The following is a 17,253-nucleotide window of genomic DNA, read 5'->3' as shown; positions in this document are numbered from 1 at the left end:
GTGATTGCCCCTCTGTACTCAGCTCTGGAGAGATCACACCTCCAGTACTGTCTTCAGGTCCAGAGGAGGGCCACGAGGATGATCAAAGCACTGGAGCACCTCTCCTATGAAGACAGGCTGAGGGAGCTGGGGTTGTTCAGCCTGGAAAAGAGAAGGCCCTGGGGAGACCTTACAGCGGCCTGCCAGTGCCTAAAGGGGAACTACAGGAAAGCTGGGGAGGGACTCTGTCAGGGGGTGTGGTGATAGGACAAGGAGTAATGGCTTTATACTAAAAAAGGGTAGATATAGATTAGATATTAGGAAGAAATTCTTTACTGTGAGGGTGGTGAGGCACTGGCACAGGCTGCCCACAGAAGCTGTGGATGCCCCATCCCTGGAGGTGTTCAAAGGCCAGGCTGGATCCAACCCAAGCCATTCTGTGATTCCATGATTAACGAATTTAATCACATGTGCAGGTACATGCATGCTTGTGCATGTACTTTGCTCACAAACTTCAAGCTGGACCAGTCAGTGCGAGGAGACCCGCATCTCAAAGGGCTCACGGTCTGAACCATCGGCTGGGTAAAGCGCCGTGGCTGTTTAGTTACTCTTAGCACTACCAGTGACACTGGAGGAGTCTGTAAATGTAGGTGTGCTTATAAATCCAGAGAGTGAAGGTGTGTGTGTTTTCACTGATGAATTTCAGCCCTAATTAGCTGAAGAGGAGAAAGAACACCAAGCTGTCTGCTTTTTTTTGTTTGTTTGTATGAGAGCTGTTGGCACTTACGTAGGTACAGGCACTGCTCTGTGGTAGCTGCTCTGGCCAGCTCTGCACCTAGGAACAGGTACCCAGCCCCAACACTGGTGTGACCTGCAAAAGGGAACAGCAGAGGCCACCTTGGTCAGACTGGGACTGAGGAACTTCTTCATCCTTGTGTGCACTGGACTGGGCTTCTGCACCTGAGACAGATTCCTCAAGTCCTGGGGTCTGCTGCATTTGCAACTTTCCTAACATCCTCAAACTCCAGCACTGATAGAATACCAAAGATTAAATATGTTATCTACGTCTTTTATACACTCACTGTCTTAACTTCCCTAAGAGACAAGGAATTAATCCAACCTAATCATTTAGTAGATGGGAAATAGAAGCCTGCAGGCATACAGGGGAGGGCACACTGAGGAAAAACTTGGTCTTAACTAAGAAAAGTGTAGCAGTGGGAAGACAGCTGCAAAATACATGAACGTAATCTAAGCGTGTGCAAGTCTAAATTGCCCACTGAGGCACCAGTGCTTTTTGAAAACAAATTCAAGACAGCTCTAGCTTTATACAATTCAATGTTTTCAAAACTGTCACTGTAGGAATAGCAAAGGTATGGGCAATCCGATTTTTGTGTCATGCATACCATTTAGCAGTTCAGCTGGAGCAAGCAAGCATGAAACACTCCTCTCCGCAGCATGGAAATGGAACGTGTCACCATGCTGAAGCTGCTACGTCAAAGTCAATGTGGACATCTAAGTTTTGCTAGTGCGGTGAAGGCGTAGTCGACTCGTATTAACTGCACATTCTAAATTACTCATCCTTGATTTGCACAGATGAGTACACATTATGTTTTTCATGCCTTTAAATCACTTTTCTGCAGCACCCTATTGGCTGCTCTGCAGTGTCTGCGCACCACATGGACAGCACCAGCCTGGTGAGCGCTCACACGCCGTAGTTCTCAACTTCACACGACTTATGTTTGAGGAGAGTTTCCACTGACCTCACCACACCTGCAAAGAGAGGACTGGATGCTACAAAGATGCACAGAAACAGCTACTAGAAAAACAACATACAGTTAAGAGAACCGTTTTAAAAAAAGTGCTTAAGAAGGCACAGAAGAAAGAAAAATAAGGGAGAACAGAAAAAGGAAAGATGAGCAAAAACTGTATATGTATGCATGGATTTCATACAAAGGCGGAAAGATACTGAGGATATTTGTAATAGCACATATTACTGAGCACTACAAATTAACTTCAAGAGGATTATCTGAAGAGAGGATAAAATCAAGGCTTACAAAGACAGAAAGTTAACCTAAGCAGTAATAAAACATGCCGATACCATACACAGGCATTTTTACTAAATCTTATTTTTTAAGATTTTTATTAAATCTCATTGTATCAGTTTCAATGTTTCAAAAAGATTTTACAACTATCACATCCCATCCTTCTTAAAACTTTTGATGTTTTTGCACTGCAGAGGCTTGCTTGCGTAGTTAAAACTTTCTGTTCCTAAAAGAAAAATAGCCCAAGACAGTAACAAAACAAAAAAAGAAATGAAACACACCCTCACATGTTCTCCTACAGAACATAATTTTTTTCATCTGCCACAAAAATGACTGCTGGTCCACAGGAAAAGAACTCTGTAGAAAAACAGTTTAAAATGACATTATCCTTGGATGTCTTGGATTTATCAGACTACTGAGCAGCTTACGAGACCTTTGATTGGCCTCAGTATCATACACAAAAAATGTATCACTTTGGTTAAATAAATACTGCACGAGCTCCATAAGGCAAGAAAAATCTGGGTATGGGCATGGATTTGGGTTCTTAAACTTCTCTTTGGCCTGCTGCAGAAGTTTTGTCACCAGGCTGGTATATTACACCCTCTGCAACAATGAAATTACAGACTATTTTCTTAGAAGGATTTAGATCTTCCTTCTCAATGTCCAGGACATTTTGGCTGGATTTCTGCTACTCTTTGGAGGTTTCCCAGCAGAAACTTTAAATCAATTACTACTGATCCAAAAAATGCCTCCGTCTGGAGTTTAACCTAAACCAAAGTGTTTTCACATTCCAAAGCGCTGATTAATTCACAAGTTTCAAGAAGTAGTCATAGACCAACATTTCACACCTCTGAATTAATAAGCTTATCTATTTTATTTTTCATTTCAAAAGTTTGTTGGTATACCGTGCCTGCAGAAACTCTTACCTAGCCCAGCTTCCACAGCTTTTATGAGACTAAACTGTCAACAAGCTTGTTGACAGGCAAGCAGCAATTAAGTTGCTTTGGAAACTGATCTCAGAATTTTTTATTATTAACAAAGCGAGCTGAAAGGAGGAGATGGTGACAGGAACAGGACTTCCTTATAAAAACCTAGATGAAAACATGTAAGTCTCTATTATTAAACACATTAGCACCTCTGATGTAGAAGCTGCAAGATGCTGGGGATACCGAATGTCAAAACTTCTGACAAAAGTTAGTACGAGATATCCCATCCGGGAAGATGCCCCATCCCTGGAGGTGTTCAAGGCCAGGCTGGATGGGGCTTTGGGCAACCCGGTCTGGTGGGAGGTGTCCCTGCCCATGGCAGGGGGGGTGGAACTGGGTGGGCTTTCAGGTCCCTTCCAAACCAAACCGTTCCATGATTCCACGATTCTATCCAGTTAAATTTCTACCAAGTACAAAATAAAACATAAAAAAAAAAAATTAATTTACTGTAATTGAACCAGTTCAACAGACTTCAGGACCAAATGATGATTGACATCCACTGGCTGTCTCTTTCCCAGTAAACACGGTACAATTGTAACACAAATACATTTAGTTGCATCTTCACGTATGATCCGTATTTCACCACAACTGCACCAATGCATCCATTTGGCACTAACTTGTTGCACGTTTTCTCTGAAACAAGGTTACACTGCCCAGTGCTATGCCTGGCCACTTCTTCAGTAAGGTGGAGGTGCAGTTTGTCACTTTAAAGGCACAAATAAGCACAAGTATGTATACATCAACACACAAGGCAAAACACCATCATCTTTAATCAGAGAAGAAACACTATGACCGTTACATATTATAGTATGTGAACACTTCGGGGTTTTAGCTAGGATTTAAAGCAGGAATCCATTTTTATTTCTGTTCCTTTTGCTCAGTTACTACCTGATGTCCTACATTTTTATACAAGTGCTCAGACAAGTGAAAGAGGTCAGCGCACACACTTCAGCCAGAAACTCTCCATCTCAACAACAGAAGCATTTGCTCGGTGCCTGGCTGCTGGCTAGCTTTTCCTTACATTTTCCATGGCAACAGTATCAGTCTGAATAAAGTAAAGGTCCTGTAGTATTTTCTATAAAACTTCAATTACCTTATTTTGATTAATCTGATCACTGTTCCCATGGAAATTAAGTTTAAAGGCAGCTGACTGCCTCCAGCTAAGAGCGATCTCTCTACTTGCAGATTTCAGTTGCTGGCTATTGAACAAGTCTCCAAAAATCACTTTGGCTTCAAAAGTAACACTCGAAATTCACATGGCATTTCATATGGAGTAACACCTTGCACGACACTTTCTTGAATGCAATAATTTGGATGGAAGCAAAACGACTCGATGCTTCGGGGGTAATTACTCCAAATATCATTGCTAACTGTTGTCAGGCAGCATCAGGCTTTCTTACAGAGTATTATTTTTTTCAACACTCTTCATCTTTAACTAAGCAGGAAGCCTACGAGCAAGCTTCTATTTCGGTATACAGATTAGACCACTACCTACGAATGCTTTGGGTGAGAAAAGCACTGAAATGCTACTGCTCCTCCACGTACAGTCTGTGTGTGCAACCCAAAGATGATCTGAATTTAAACAACGACAAAGAACTGCCACCTGTGACCTAGTGCATCAATATTAATGAGCCCAACTACAGTAAATTCCTTCTTCCTTCTTTTAAACGTGCCCAGCTGCCCACATCTGTACGTTGTTTGGCCAGTCTGCACGACGAGGGCGAGAGCTTTGTTCCTAACTCTGGCCTTTGGTAGGCTTTGCATGCCTTCTCTGACTGAAAGATGTAAACTATAACGTAAGAAGCAATCTTGCCCGCTTCTCCTCTAGAGCATGAAGAACAATTATTTTTCATTGGCCATGAATTGTTCCCAGCTGCCAAGCACCACCCTCCCACCTCCTCCTCCAGATGGCCAGGTGGTAAATGCTTACTCACACCGCCTTTTCCTTCATTTTTTCCCCATCTCCAAAGCAAACAGCACTTCAAGAGCTCCCCGTGAATTTACACAACTACAGCCTGTTCCCTGTACCTGGGAGGTACAGCTTTTTAAAAATAAATATGATTGAGAACTCTGCAGCGAGGAACCTTAAGGACTCTGAGTACCAAAGCACCATTTCAGTGAATGAGCTACCAGTTTCAATAATTCCACCCACTCCGAGGTGGTCTGTACATCTCTCCAACTCCACAACACTCTCCCCTGAAACCACAATCCACTCAGTCTGATTTAAGGCTAGGTGCCTGGATCCTGCCAATCTCCAGTCCCACTCACTGACCCACACGTTCTCTTTCGGTGCGTTTTCCAGGCATGCTGCTCTTGAATAAGGCAGCTCCTCCGAGCTCCTCCCGAGGTACCTGTTTATGTCTGCCCTGAAATCAGAAATCCCTCTCGCCGTTCCCTTACTGGGTGCAAAGATAAAAGCAACCAAAGCCCCTCAGAAACACACCCTGCTGTCTCCGTACAACAAAGCAGTTAACAGAAAAAGAAGTGGTTTTGTGAGCTGCAGAAACAGCTCCAACAATAAGCTCTAAACAATAATATGAAGATTGTATAAATATTAGTTCTAGAGAAAGTGCACACGAAGAACAAAGTAATCAGAAAGTAAATAACTTGTGTTACGAGTCAAAAATATTTTGTGTGTTACGAGTAAGAAATATTTCAATAATAGCTTGAAGTACAGACGCAGTCAACATCAATGTCATCAGGCTGCCATGAAGAAAGCCAACTCCATCCCAGCCAGACAGTACGATCTCCAGCCTTTAGTCATGCTCAGACCTTACTCTAATCCATCCTTCTCATCCATCACCACCGTCGCCATCCTTTGATGCCGACACAGCTATCATTCCCTTAGTCTATGGGTCATCCATGTCAAGTGTTCAGAACACTGAGTCCAGAACAATCAGCTCTCACACACAACTCATCAGAACAATTCACAAAGACAACTCTGTTTCCTCTTATTATTTTGGGAGGAATATTCAGTTGTGGGGATGCTTGAGGACATGCCCAGGCAGAAGCATTCACCATTCGGGTGCATGACACGGGAGGCGAATGCACAAGACGTGTGCGGTGCATACCTGGATGTTGGCTGCAGGACGTCTGACACATCACGGGGCAGGGGAAGCTGCACCAGAAGACCCCTCCGTGAGCTCCAGGAGAACCACCACAGTTTTGAAATTTGGGCTACATGATCACACGATTGAATTTGCATGCCAATGAATTTACATCGGGATACACTCTTGACTACTCTAATTTCGAAGATTAGATTGCTTAGAAAAAGCTGTTAGTCATTGGCACAGACAAACATTAGCACATGCAAAAAAATTCTCAGAACTTCGAGCCAAGCCATATCCAGGTGAAACCAATAGAAAATTAACACAAATTAAGGCTTTGCAGGGCCAGCTACCAAAATACTATGCAGTCATAATTAAACCAGACTAGATTCACCAAATATTCCTTACTCTTTGCAGTAGTTATTTTCTTCTCCAATGCCACATACTGCTTTTTTGGCTTTTTGGATGTCTGATCTCTTCCCTATCAAGGGGAGTAACAATACTACTTGTGGCTTTGTTTTCCTAATGCGAAGTACAGCACTGGCTAGAGATCTGTCCATGCTCTGAGCTGGCCAAAGCCAATCGGCAAATTGCAATTGGTGAAAAAGTAGGTCGGTAGCAGCCTAACAGATAAACTTACTCAGTGTTTGAGCATTACACCCACAACAAGAAACATTCAAGGCTACAGTGCAAGTAGAAGCTTCATCTTGGAGCTAAGCAGACAAACAGCAAAACGTGTCCAGTGCACCAACAGCAAGCAAACACACATGGAAACTCTTGCAGCTCCTCTGAAAATCAGCTAAAGGAGTAGTTAGAACAGATCTTTATTTATACATTTTCCTCTTTTTTTTTTTTAAAAAAAAAAAAAGGCAAAAACATGAAAAAACGACCACCAACACAACCAGAGTGAATGTGTACTATCTGAAATTTCAGCTGGGTTTGTAGTCATATTTTCTTAGTTCTTTTCTATAAATCTCTACAGAATTACTGGGATCTCAACCATATAAAAAGTAATGAGAAGGTTGAAGATTTTTGGTTGAACTTAAGAGAGTTATGTAATAAGACAAGGAAGTAATAAATTGAGTGAAGCAGAGACAAACTTTGAACATTCACTATCCAGAGCCAGCTTTCTCTTCCAAACTGTCAACAATAGCTGTGGGTTCCTTCTTCTCTATACTTTGCAAACTAAAATCTAATCAACAGATTCTTTTATTGAGAAAAAAGAATGCAAGACCAGTTGCATCAGTTTTTGCCGGTTTTACTTACTACAATAGGAATGTACTGCAGGGAACAATCCAGTATTTGCAGGGGAATGGACTGGATGATCTAATACAACTTTTCCATTTCTGACTTCTTAGAACAGCTCAGGCTGATCCAAGTTCACAAAGGGATTTCTATCCAACAGCACTGAATGAAGAGAAATCCAAGGCAAGGATTTTTCTTTTCAATATCAAGAGAACCAGAGTAGCAAACCATATGCCATCGTATACAACCACGCAGAAAACACTGTGACTATTAAATACCCATAAAACTCAGAATATCTGTACAAAAGGTAGAAAGTTAATTTTATACTTAAACTTTTCAAGCAATTTGGAGCGCTTTATCCATTTTAAAACTTAGAAAACAGCTCTTTTCTACTATTTGCAATTATTAAATAGTAAGGTAAGAAGTTCAGCTTTTAATTTTTTATTACGCAGTGTGCCTATTTTAAACAGATAAATAGTAGTGCCTAATTAGTAGTATACCAGTGCTAATTTTCTTTCTATTTATGAAGCTTAAAACCCACAGATACCAGGATCACAACATCCTTGGCTCTAAGCTAGTGCTTCTTTTTTATTACAAAATATCTGTCATCATTCTCTGCTCAAGGAATTAAAAACATTTGTCTTTGCAAGTATAGTTGACTTTAAGAAGTTACTGCTAGGAAAAACAGTCTTTCAAATAAGACACCAGAACCCAGAAAGAAAGGTTTGGCACTTCTGAAGTCTTGTAAAAGGGAAAAGCTATGGAAGATGAGATTCTCTCTTTTGCTCTTACAATTTCATTCCAAAAAAGCCATGCAGTGCCTTCTCTGAAACTTGATAACACACTGGATAATCCTTCTAAAATGTGTTAAAGGTCAAACAAATACTATAAGTTTCAGATACAGCCTAAGGGCAGGAGTATGAACTGGATAACCCTTTAAAAGCCCTTCATGCCCTATTTTCTGTAGCTGAACGACACAGAAATCAAAAGGTGAGATCCTACAGCCCATGCCATACACTGAGTCAGACTAGATGTTGGTAACAGTCTCAGTTCTTATAATTAAAAATCTCTGTCTTTTGAGTGAAATTAGTACAGTGCATTAAAGAATAAGTGCTACTAGTGAACACCAAAGATGCGTTTTCAAGAATTAAATCTATTTGAAGACAATATGAGTCCTAATAGGACTTTAATATAACTGTTCACGGGTTAGGAGTTAAATATATATTTCATTCTTGGCCCTAAAACTTACAAGATAAAAAAGATGGTTGGAATACTTCAATGACTTCTTGTTGTAACTGCAAGGAAATGTCCACTTACTGACCTCTAAAACTTTCCAACTGCATCAAGAAACCTTTCTCATTCAATTCTCATCCAGTAAGGCCAATCTACACAGCAGTAACAAACAACATGGTATTAGGGCATGCAACTAGGATAGCCAGTACGAGAGCCCAGCTTTTCCGAGCTGCGAGTACACTGGCGATGAGTGAAATAGCTACAGTCATGCTAACTTTGTTTTCTTTTGGGGACAGGCAAAAGGGAGCAAGTGAATGAGTTAAAAGGTTTTGGTTTTGCCTCAATACAAAATTAAGAGCAAATGTTGAAATTTTAATGTTTCACAGATCCACACTCGTTTTCAGCCAGCCTTCTTTAATTCCCAATCCAGAAAGAAAACTAACTTAGCTACTGACCTAACATTTAATTTAGATTCACACGACCGTCAGCCTATATTTGAAACATAACCAGTGCTCCCCTTTCAGTGGTGATCTTAGCAAGCTGAAAAGACAGCTGAATCAAAGCAGTAAGAAGTGTAGGAATCGCTGTGCTTCAGAAACTTTGATGAAATTCTTTAGGCAAACGAGTATTGAAAAGCACTGTTCTGCTGCTTGTTGCTTTTGTGTATCTACTACCAGACAGTACTTGTGTTTATTTTCATATGTAATTTTGCAGGTAATTTGAAAACTTTGCCCAAGTACAACATTATAATTTCTTTTCCTGGAACAAGATAGCTAAAAGAAAGGGAAAAAGGTGGCTTCTAAAATCTACATAAAATAATCTCGGTTGCTTCACTTTTAAGCCTCCTCTCACGCAATGACTGACAACTGTAACAAACTCTGCTCAATTACGTGCAATCTGGATATATTCATGGTATGGGTTACCACCACCTACTGACTCACTTGAGACCTCAGAATTTCCTTACAGCTCGAATTAGCTCCCTACTAGAGACTTGAGCCACACTTACCATGTTGTAGGAGTGGAACGTTTCTAACCAGCTGATTGGTCCCATTTTTTTCTTCAAGCAATTTTAACATTATTGGGGTTGCTCTGCATACTCCCGTGGCATGCTTTGATTTTTTGTTGCTGATCACTTTCATAGCAGGACACTTTACTCAAGTATTCTTCCAAACTTATTTTAGGTCGTACTTTAGTCCAACATATTTATGTGCAAAACAATTTTAAATGGAGGCAAGCCAATAAAAGAAACAGCTTACTAGAATTTCAGTTGACTTTGTTAAAGGAAATTATTTTAAATTAATGTGGCTACTGAACTGTTGCCATACTTGACCTCAGAAAATATATTCCTTCTAATTTTTGCTGTGAACATTTATTTATTTAAGCTAAACTCCAGGTCTTGAATGTTGACCATAAAGAAGGCTCAGATTTCCTGCTACTATTTCGTACTCTCTTTTTCTAAACAAGGGCAAACAACATATGTTTGCTGCATTAGCATTATACTGCCAAAACATCACTCTTAAATGAAATCATCTATGTATTTTTGGTAGAATCTTATTTAACAACTTCCACCCCTGACAGAAACAGAGTTAAAACAAGGCTGTTTTGTTTTCACTGAGCAAGTTTGATCACTGGTTTACTAGATGGCGCTCAAAACATTTTTCCATATGCTCTTCTCAAAGAGAAACTGACTTAAATGTGGTTTACCTTCACCAATGAATGAAGGCTTTTTTCACCAAACATATCCCAGAGGAAGGTCAGGTCTTCCTGGCTGTCCACATGTGGCTGCAGCTGGGCTGGCAATGCAGCCAGCAGCTCATACAGACCTATAAAATGAAAATAAAACACAGAGTGTAATCTAGGGGTGATCTCATTAATTTCACTTAACAGTTCTGTGTAATTGGCTGCCTGGAGCATGTCATTTTAACTGAATACAGAGTCTGGAGTACCCAGCATAACATTAACTTGTAGAACCAAAAGGAACATTTTTTAAAAATTACTAAGAAGCAAGCATTAGCAGTGTACTTTTTACCTTGTCACAGTTGTCAAGCTTCTATATCCGTATGTATTTACACAAGGTTACAGAGAAAATTCGTAAAGGTTTTTTTTTTAAAAAAAAAAGACAAAACGAGAAAAAAACATACATTCCTTTGCTTAATCGTTATTCCATTTCCCTTGATGTTAGCCAAAGAGTGAAATGAGTCATGAATAGGAAAAACTTCCTTAAAAGAACAGAAACTGGATAGGGTGGTCCATTAAAAAAGGGTTCGTGGTTTCTCTAAATATTTCTTGCTAATATATTGCTTAATATTTTTTTTATCCCGTGTTCAGTAGGAGCCTATAGCAAGACAAAAGGAACCGCTCTGTTTTGCAGCACTACACCTTAAAAAACAAACCCAACACAGCTTTCCCAGAGGCACCCCCCAGAGCGATGTTTCAGTAACAGTTTTAATTTGCAGGTATCCAAGGCTCTGCGCAGGGTTAAAGCAATTGCTGCTCCCAGTTATTTGTGGCACACCTCACCAGCGGGCTCCGAGGGGCAGACAGTAGCGCAGTGTTCCACAGTAGCATGCAGCAGAAAATATCCATCATGCACACAGGCCATCAAGCTGCTGTCCAAGAAATGTAGCAACAGTGTTTGCAGCAGTCCTCTTTAGGGAGGTAACCTGGCATGAGCTGATATCAATTCATAGCACATGTTTAATTTTCCAGTGGGATTACTTGGGGTAAAAAGGACAAAATGCCTTTTTCTCCTGTCTGCTGTCTACAAAAACACCAATAGTCTCCCGGGATCCAAGATACATGGTCCTGCTATTATTTTTAGTCTGAGTAAGTGCTGCTGTTCATCACAAGGACGGATTTACAAGATATTCTACTAGCAAAGAACGTTATTGTGAGTTATAGGTTGCCTATCATTATTATGCCTATTATCTCCCTAAAACTCGATCTCAAATATTTACCAGTAAACATAATTTCACAGCCTTTCCAGGCACCACATATCTCCTTTCAAAATTACATACAGCACCTTCGGGATCCCATTATTTAACATTTTTGTCTTTTTACTGCCTTTCAGTAAAATATTCTGGAAAAAAAACGTTCCTTCCAGATACATTCTTTTTGTGGTCCAAGTGTTTTGGTGGTTGACATTCATTTTCTTAGAATCTTGCTTTTATTTAAATCTGCTCTTGTTTATCCTTCAGAAATACTGTAAAAAGAGGATATAACTCAAGCCACTACAATTTTGCATGGATAGAAAAAGAAACTCAAGTCTTGCCTACCAAGACTCCACCAATGACTGAACAAACACCCAAGGAACAGAAGTCTGAATGGGTCTCTTGGCTCTTGCTTTCTGGATTATTAGAATTTCAGCACTTTGTTTAAAAAGAAAAAATAAAAATAAATTCAGAGTTTCTCTGGATATCACAGTAGCTGAAAAATGACATCAACAGAACTTCAGGTGAGGAAATAAGTACATAGGAAGAACAAATATTAAAACTGCAAAAACGTTATCACTAATTCAATTTACTTTGTCCTTAAGACATTCATTTAGATAATTAAAATTTCTTTACACTCAGCTTTCATTTCTGCAAATGGCCACTTTTGTTAATGCAAATGCATTTACCTCCGAATAACCTGAAGGTTGTTAAAAAATTGAATAAAAAATTCAAGGTAAGCTTACACAGTGGCCTAACTTCAGGAACAATTCACATGTGCCATTCAGAGGAAAGAAGATACTAACTTCAGCTGTTCCCTTCACATTAGAGATGCACAACAGATTAAGGGCTTAAATTTCACATATCATCTACTGTCAAAATATTCTATGCTGATAAATATTGTCCCTTGAACCTTTGATAATTAATTCCTCAGTGAAAATAAAGGTTCCTGATGGACTAATTCTTACAGTAGCGATACAAAGTGAGACTGAATCTGCTTGTAAAGAGACATGGTTTTATGCACAGAGCTGCCTGCAATCCAGGACAGAGTAATCTGGCAGGTGCTTACATACCTTACGGCTTCCACACCCAGCTCAAAAGTTGCTGTGGGCTTCATTTACTCCTAGAGCCCTGAATGCCCCTTCTGGGGAAGTGGGTGGCTTTGTCTCACCAGCCCTACTGCTAGCTTCCACGGAAATGTACCCCATTTATGCAGCTCTTCTGGAGCAATGGAGAAAATTAGGCAGGTGCATTTTTTCCAATACTATGGTTATGTTTCTAACGCTGCCCTGCTTTACCTCTGCAGTCCAATGTTTGTAGCTTTCACCCTGAAGGTGAAAAAAATCAGGATCCAGTTCTTCTCCGCAGCAGAAGAGCCCCAGCCACCCAGCGTGCCAGGGAACACCGCTCGCCTGCTCTTTAGACTCCTCTTGAAACCAAGCATTATGTGGCCAGAAATAAAATTAAAATAAAATAAAATAAAATAAAATAAAATAAAATAAAATAAAATAAAATAAAATAAAATAAAATAGCCAAACAAAACTTCAGCAGGAAGAGGACTTGAGGTTTTTAGCTGGAGAGAGCAGATGGTAAAGACCAAAGTTAAAATAGTGAAATTCCAACATCCAGCTCAGCTCTACCCTCTTTTTAAACACAACCATGACAGCAGCAAAAGGTGCTGGTACATGTGAAGGCTTAGCTTCACATAAGTATTTTTTTCTTGTTCCTTCTGCTGTGCCCACTGCCATGGTATCAAATTTTCTCAGATGGGCATTAAGGTTTTTATATATAAAGAAAAACTGAGTATTGTTCTTCTTTGCACCAACTCCTTAAGAACTAAAACATGGCATTTTATTTGTATCTCAGCCAGACAAAACGCATTGTTCTGATGTACTGCAGTGCAAAGAAATAGTGACAAGAGTGGCTGGTGCACTGCTAGCAAATGGGATTTAAAAGCAAGTGCTTTTGTGGTAAGGACAGGGACCAGAAAATTTGCCACACTGCCATAAATTGGTAATGCCTTCAGATGACTACAGACATATCGGCCTCGTTGAAATGACCACTGACTTGTCGCATCCACCTTTCTGGCACCTGAACAGTAGAAGATCAAATCTCTGCTGCCCTGCAGCTGTCACTACGTGGAGTTGCTTCCATGCAGCAAGGTAAGCAATCCAAATTTCATACTGGAGACTTTGCTTTAGCCCATCCTCAAACCGATCCCTAAAGCTACTAAATAGCATCTCAGGTGCTTCTGGAGGCCAGAGACAGAGGCCACTGCAATCAGTGTAAGTAGCTCACTGGTTTTACTGCAGTCAGGCTGTTGAAAGCAGATTATTATTATTATTATTATTATGCTTTTAAATCCTTTCAGTAGAAATTAGAAATATTGAAACGCTGCTGCACTGAACTTCATTGTCATAGGCATATCCCCTGTACTGAGACGGGCTGCTATGGGAATTAAAAATGCATTTTCCTTGCAGCAGCCATGGGATGAGACACAGCTCCACAACCGAGAGCTAAACGCTGCTGTCCTAAGCGCGTGGCTGCCAGCCCTCAGCTGGGCTATCAGTCTCAGGGTGATGCTTTCTTCTCACACCTCCAAGTCACCCAAAAAGCAGGGACCTCCTAGTAAAAAAAAGTATTTTGCACACATTTTTTGAAAGATGCCTACAATTTAAACTAACACACACACACAAAAAAAGTTTTTAAAAGGCTCTAGAAGTTGTTTTAAAAAACAAAAATCACAAAAAGCTGAAAAAAATCCTGGGTTTTCTGAATGCCTGATGTTGGCAACACTGTAAAGAGCCTTGAAAAAAATAAAAAATAAAAAAAAGCTTTTTTATACAATGTTGCTATTCTACTCAGGTCCTTGTAATTTTTTTTTTTAGTCTAGTTTGGCTAAATTTAAGCAAGTTTTATATTTAAAAGGAATCACATGTCCACTGGGATTTTCTAGTATCAAAATACTTCAGGTGTCAAAATTCAGTAAAGTAAACATGACTTACACAAGAAAAACTCATTTACTTCTATTTTTAAAAGCAGAACATTTATTCAGAGGTCTCAAATGACCTGAGCATACATTACAAAAATTAACAATGAGTTTAAGCATGGAGATGAAAGACTATTTTGCAACTATAAAAAAGGAAGCAAGTCCAGTCAGTCCTACAACTCGGAGGAAAAAAAATCTCACATCACAATGTAATCATCCCTGGACTTTCCCAAATCATTGAATCAGAGGAGGAAACGGCCCTTTCTAGATGAAACATGGGCACCTAAGCCAGTGGCAGTAAAAAGAGTCAACTCCAGATAAATAAGGGAACTCCCAGTTTTAGATACCAGTATGCTGATATTTATATTCGTGTTATATAAATTAGACACAGTGCCTAAGATGAACTAAGATGTGAACTAAGTAAAACCTGTGGCATGGCAACACTACTGAAAGGGGCAAGCACTGCACACAGTAATAACATAAAACCCTTGTGAGAGTGGAAGGGGTTGGGGAATGTTGGAAGGTGCTTAGATAGCCTATGAAACCCAACTACCTCCATCGAGAATAAAGAAATATAATAAATTAACACCAGACATACGATACACTTTCCATGAAGTTTATTTCACCCAAGAAAAAAAAAAAAACACAGGCAATTAAAAGCAATGACTAGATAACCTTGCTTACAGAAGTAATCCCTACTAATTATATTCATGTCAATAACCTAATACACATACGAATCTTGAAACTAAAATTTACAACAGCTTTTCATGGACAGAGAAACCACTCTGAAGATTTTAGACTTGTTGCAGTCACAGAGTAACCCAAAAAGGTTGCAAAATAAGGCTTGTAGTGTTCTGCCAGCATGGACTAAAGAAACAATTTCAAGGGAAAAATCCAAGTATGCTTGAAAACACAGCATTGTCCCGGCTTAAAAAGGTAATCAATAGATTTCACACTTTTTTTCTATTAACACAGTTAAGCAGCTCCCGTCTTCAGGGTATCTTCAGTTTTTCCTAAGCTTAATTAATACAATTTAGTTTTATTAGATCCGAGGAACAGAGTGTATAATAATGACAATCCCAATTTAAAAACGTTTAACCTAACTTTGCGCATGCAATAAGATTTAAGACTGAGAAGAAATGGAAAGCTTTTAAATCAGAAACAACAGGACATAAAGAATTTTTCCAGTTCTAGAAAATTGCTTCCTTCAGAGTGTTATATTCTATAGCAGACTGCTTGTTCCTAGGAGGAGAATAAATGGCTAAGCAATTGATGAAAGTGTTCCCGGACTGAACCACTCACACTGTGGATTCCAGATGCTCTACATTCTTGACATCAGAATGGAAAAATTTACTGTTAGTCTAGAGAAATTTAATATCACCATTCTTGTCATATCCTTCATAGCTTCATTATTAGGACAAGTCTGTGGAAGCTATAAACTAGCGCTAAATGATAAAAAATATGGTCTCTGCGTTCCATCACTCCTGCATATTACAAGAAAACACCAACTTTGTTTTGGTTAGCATAGGGAAAAAAACGGAGACAAATGGATGTGCGTTTGCTTTCGTATGTTAATTAATTTCCTGAATTAGCATTCTGGACAACGATGCCAGACTTCAAATCAAAAATTTTTACTGTAACTGAGGGGTAATAAACACTAAAGAACATATATCTAAGCCCAGAACAACACTGTAAAATTTTATTGTATTAATAAAACGGGACACACCGACCTTTAAATTTTCCACTTTGTCAAAGGTAAAATAATCAGCACCATTTGCTGCCTTTTATAAGAAGCTGATATTTTTTCACATTTGAACTGTACTTTACAGTTCAATAAAGGATCAGACAACACTCTCCTTACACAAAGCAAACAGCCCTGCAACAGAAACCCTTGTTCTGACATCACTGCTGCTGCAGAGTAAAATCAAAGTCACCACACCACCGAATATTGAAAGTTGTTTCACTCTCGGGTTTGAGATCAGTCTCCATGCACACGTTCACATAAAAACATTCTGTGCAGATACGTATTAGGACAGACATACTCCACTGCCCTATCAGACTCCAGCTGTACGATGACCACTGGGTGCTCAGTCTGATGGGCTACAAATAGTTCTTTTATGTTCCTAATTCCCCGGAGTGTATAGGCTTCCTGACACTGCAAGAAGACTTTATCACTGGTTCTTTAAGAAAAATTGTTCAATATGATTCTATCACATACATTTTTTTAAATTTTGCAATTTAGTGTTCTATAAAAACATTTAATCTAATTTCCAGAAGATAGGAAATACTGAGTAACCAGATAACTATAACATGCAGGTCATCAGCACCCCGAAAAACTGTCTATTTTGTTTTCTTTACTAATTCACAAAGAAGCAAAGTGCTAAAATCGTTACAGGTGGCACTCATTAAAATGTCAATGTTCTATTTTTTTATGCTAATGAAAGCAAGAATTTTGTAACGCATACCCTCAGAGAACAAGATTACACGTTCAGTAAGGGCAGCACAGTATTCCGACTTAACAATTGTACCCAATTTTTATTCCTCCAAGCTAGAGTAATTTGTTAACCCGCCTTAAAGCAACATTATGACAGAAAACGCTGAAAGTAAGCAATCGTTTAAACCCATCACTTTTAAAAATATTATTTCCTTCAAAATGGAAAAGTCTTTAGTTTTGGAACTTGGCTACAGAAGCTAAAGAATCCGCAGTTGTTTGAAACAGTTATTGGTCTTTTAGGATTTGTCTCAACATGTGTATTTCAGATTTAGCATACCGCATACCGGCGCGCTCTGATTCGAGTTAAG

At 39.4% G+C, this 17,253-nt stretch overlaps 1 protein-coding gene across 4 annotated transcripts in view; it reads right to left on the bottom strand.

The window, feature by feature from the left end:
• The window catches only part of MPP7 (MAGUK p55 scaffold protein 7), a 152,421-nt gene that overhangs the window by 86,203 nt on the left and 48,965 nt on the right, over positions 1 to 17,253 (bottom strand). For all 4 annotated transcript variants that reach the window (XM_048076529.2, XM_066991566.1, XM_048076531.2 and 1 more), the window contains one exon: positions 10,237 to 10,355. In XM_048076529.2, coding sequence (XP_047932486.2) covers positions 10,237 to 10,355 — 119 coding nt within the window. The remainder of the gene's footprint in view (positions 1 to 10,236; positions 10,356 to 17,253) is intronic.

Source organism: Anser cygnoides, chromosome 2 (genome assembly GCF_040182565.1).
Source record: "Anser cygnoides isolate HZ-2024a breed goose chromosome 2, Taihu_goose_T2T_genome, whole genome shotgun sequence".
Taxonomy (NCBI): Eukaryota; Metazoa; Chordata; class Aves; order Anseriformes; family Anatidae; genus Anser; species Anser cygnoides.
The sequence above is the reverse complement of the archived record's forward strand: the minus strand, read 5'-3'. Positions and strand labels throughout refer to the sequence as shown.